Raw genomic sequence first — 3,533 nt, 5'->3', positions numbered from 1 at the left:
ATATATGCTCTACAACGAATAATTACTTATGTTGCATGCCATCGTAAAAGCACGTACTTTATGGATATATATTACTTACTCGCGTAAGTTTTGAGATAGCAGATCCGGTTTGGTAGTTTTACAACGAATACGATTTACAACATGACCAACGAGTTATCTTTTGTTACATTGTTAGAAAATCGTTTATAAGTATTCGACGATGTTAAATTATCGTTTGATTTGATTTCTCGAATAATAGATATATATATATATATATATATATATATATATATATATATCGGTAGATACTAATAATTCGTTTCATTCGTTTCATTGTTTGTTTCTTCTCTTTTCTTTTTTTCTTTTCTTTTTTTTTTCTCTTTCTTTTTCTTGTGAACAGATATATAAATTCGTATATCTGATTTATTTCTTAAATTAGAGTCAAAAAGAAAAGAATTGTAAATATACTCAACTAATTTCCGTTGTAAAAATACATACAACTAATTGTAACTAATTGTAAATATTTTTAATTAATTTTCATTGATTTTTCATCGAAAGAATGTCATCCATCCATCCATTCGTCCGTCCATTCATTCATTCATTCATTATTATTAGTATCAGAGTCGTAACAATGTTTAATAATAATACACTTTTTTTTTGTTTTTGTTTTTGTTTTTTCATAGGAGATGGATTGCATCGTGAATCAAATGATGAACGTAGCCGAATATCTCGGTTGGGACGTTAGCGAATTGAAACCGGTGAGTATATGGAATGATCCGAGAAAATTTTTCGATTATAACAAGAGATGAGTAGCATCCCACGAAAGTTTCAATAACGTACGACCAACGATTTTTAGATATTACAAGACATGATGATAGAGATCGATTACGATGCGGATGGTACGGTGTCCTTGGAGGAATGGAAGAGGGGCGGATTGACGACTATTCCATTGTTAGTTCTCCTTGGTCTCGATTCTCACGTGAAGGAGGATGGAAATCATTTGTGGAGATTGAAGCACTTCAGCAAACCCGCTTATTGCAATCTATGCTTGAACATGTTAGTCGGGCTTGGAAAAAAGGGACTTTGTTGTGTCTGTAAGCATATCTTTTTTTATCGATCGAGTAAATCGAAATTTTTTGTCAACGTTGCAACAACTTCGGTGGATATTACGTTTTTTTTTGTCTTCATATTTTTTTTTTTTTTTTTAATCTTATCTTTTTCTTTCTGTAATGAATTCATTCATTCATTCATTCATTCATTCATTCATTCATTCATTTATTTATTTATTTTGTTTGTTTGTTTGTTCTTCTCACAAGTCTGCAAGTATACTGTTCACGAAAGGTGCGTTCAAAGAGCACCAGCATCGTGCATTGCGACATACGTGAAAAGTAAAAAGACATCGCAAAATATGAGCCATCACTGGGTCGAGGGCAATTGTCACGGGAAGTGCTCCAAGTGCAGAAAGACCATTAAAAGTTACAACGGAATCACGGGACTCCATTGCCGTTGGTGTCAGCTGACCGTGAGTAAGCTTTTTCGATTTTTCTTTTTTTTTTTTTTTTTTTTTTTGGTCATAACTGGACTATATGTATATGTATATATATATTTCTCTCTTTTTTGTTTCCATTTTTGTCCTCTCCACTTTTTTTTCTTTCTTTTTTTTTTTCTCCCTTTTTCATATTTTACTTTTTTTCGTAATTCTCCTCGAAGACCCGAACGATCGATCTATCAATATCGGCTGTTCAATCGTAACTTTGTAGCTGCACAACAGATGCGTGTCCCAAGTGAAAGCCGAATGCACTCTCGGCGAATACGCTGTACACATTTTACCACCTACGGCGATCTGTCCGGTCGTATTGGACAGACAGAGATCTTTGTCGAGGGATAGCAAAAGGGGTAGTAAACATGGGCAGGATACTTCATCCGTCAGTTCCGTGAGTGTTAGATAACGTAGTGATAATCTTCTTTTTTTCTCTTTATATATATATATATACACATTTATTTTATTTTATTTTTTTTTTTAATTTTTTTTATTTGTTTATTTATTTATTATTATTTTTTTAATTAGTCTCTACTTCGTACATATTTCATCCCAAATAAGACTGTGACCTTGATATCTATCATTATTTATATATACATACATATATATACATATATATATATATATATATATATATATATATATATATATCATATTTTTATTAATCGCACTATATCGTGGTTGTGCATCCATTACCTGTGATTGATTTCATATATTCGATAGCGAAGACAATGAAAAGATCACATTTCTATTTGGGATAGACTACGGATTGTGATTAGATGCGATTGGAGTACGAAAGATTCCTCTTCATCAGGGTGGTTTCTTAAGCTGCGGTGTTAGCACGTCGAATCAACAACCAGCAATGTCCTTCCAAATAACGCCATCTCCAGATACGATACCACTATTGGTCTTCATTAATCCGAAATCTGGTGGTAGACAAGGAGAAAGGATGTTGAGAAAGTTCCAATACATATTGAACCCTAGGCAGGTACATAATCTTGCTATAGGTGGTCCGATGCAAGGTTTGCAAATGTTCAAAGACGTCGAGAACTTTAGGGTAATTTGTTGTGGTGGCGATGGTACCGTCGGTTGGGTTTTAGAAACTATGGGTAAGCTGACTACCTACCATTAATGATGGTAACACTTTGATGGTAACACTTTAGGAAACTCATCGTACACTTTCGTACGTAAAACGATTTAGATCGGGTGCAGTTCGAGCATCAGCCTGCCGTTGGTGTCATACCACTTGGTACTGGCAACGATCTCGCCAGATGTCTACGTTGGGGTGGTGGATACGAGGGCGAGGCTATTTACAAAGTTCTAAAGGTAAATAAATTTGTTCGATTGACGTCCCATTTCGTTCGAGATAACTATCTCTTATGTGATATTTCAAATGAAAAATTTCCTTTTTCTTCTATTTTTGTCCCTTTAGAAAATAGAGAAATCCACGCCGGTGATGATGGATCGTTGGCAGATAGAAGTACTCGATCAGAAAGAAGAAAAGAAACCTAATCAAGACAGCATACCTTACAATATTATAAATAATTATTTTTCCGTTGGCGTCGACGCTGCTATTTGCAACAAGTTTCACGTTGAAAGGGAAAAAAATCCGGAAAAATTTAACAGCCGAATGAAGAACAAACTTTGGTACTTTGAATACGCGACGACCGAGCAATTCGCTGCGAGTTGTAAAAAGCTTCACGAGCATCTCGAATTAATTGTAAGTACCTCTCCAATTAATTATTTATTATTTTGAATGGGCAATGAGAATAAGAGGGATTAAAGAAAAAATAAAGAAACGAACTTGTTGATCGATCGACGTAATATTTTATATCGTAGTGCGACGGTACACCTTTGGATTTGGCTCATGGACCATCTCTACAGGGTGTCGCCTTATTGAACATTCCTTTCACTCACGGAGGTTCGAATCTTTGGGGTGAGCATCATGCGAGGCATCGTCTTGGTAAACGAAAGAAAAGGCCGGACAAAGAACTCAGTACTAGTAGCTTTAATT

The 3,533-nt window shown here is 34.8% G+C and overlaps 1 protein-coding gene across 1 annotated transcript in view; it reads left to right on the top strand.

Moving 5' to 3' along the window:
* Positions 1–3,533, top strand: part of LOC122637971 (diacylglycerol kinase 1) — an 83,280-nt gene that overhangs the window by 78,065 nt on the left and 1,682 nt on the right. Inside the window, exons 9-16 of the mRNA XM_043830538.1 lie at positions 663–737; positions 836–1,073; positions 1,296–1,501; positions 1,740–1,913; positions 2,334–2,628; positions 2,721–2,845; positions 2,952–3,239; positions 3,359–3,533. The exon at positions 3,359–3,533 is cut by the window's right edge and continues 27 nt beyond it. Coding sequence (XP_043686473.1) covers positions 663–737; positions 836–1,073; positions 1,296–1,501; positions 1,740–1,913; positions 2,334–2,628; positions 2,721–2,845; positions 2,952–3,239; positions 3,359–3,533 — 1,576 coding nt within the window. The remainder of the gene's footprint in view (positions 1–662; positions 738–835; positions 1,074–1,295; positions 1,502–1,739; positions 1,914–2,333; positions 2,629–2,720; positions 2,846–2,951; positions 3,240–3,358) is intronic.

This window comes from Vespula pensylvanica, chromosome 2 (assembly GCF_014466175.1).
Source record: "Vespula pensylvanica isolate Volc-1 chromosome 2, ASM1446617v1, whole genome shotgun sequence".
Classification (NCBI taxonomy): Eukaryota; Metazoa; Arthropoda; class Insecta; order Hymenoptera; family Vespidae; genus Vespula; species Vespula pensylvanica.
The sequence above is the reverse complement of the archived record's forward strand: the minus strand, read 5'-3'. Positions and strand labels throughout refer to the sequence as shown.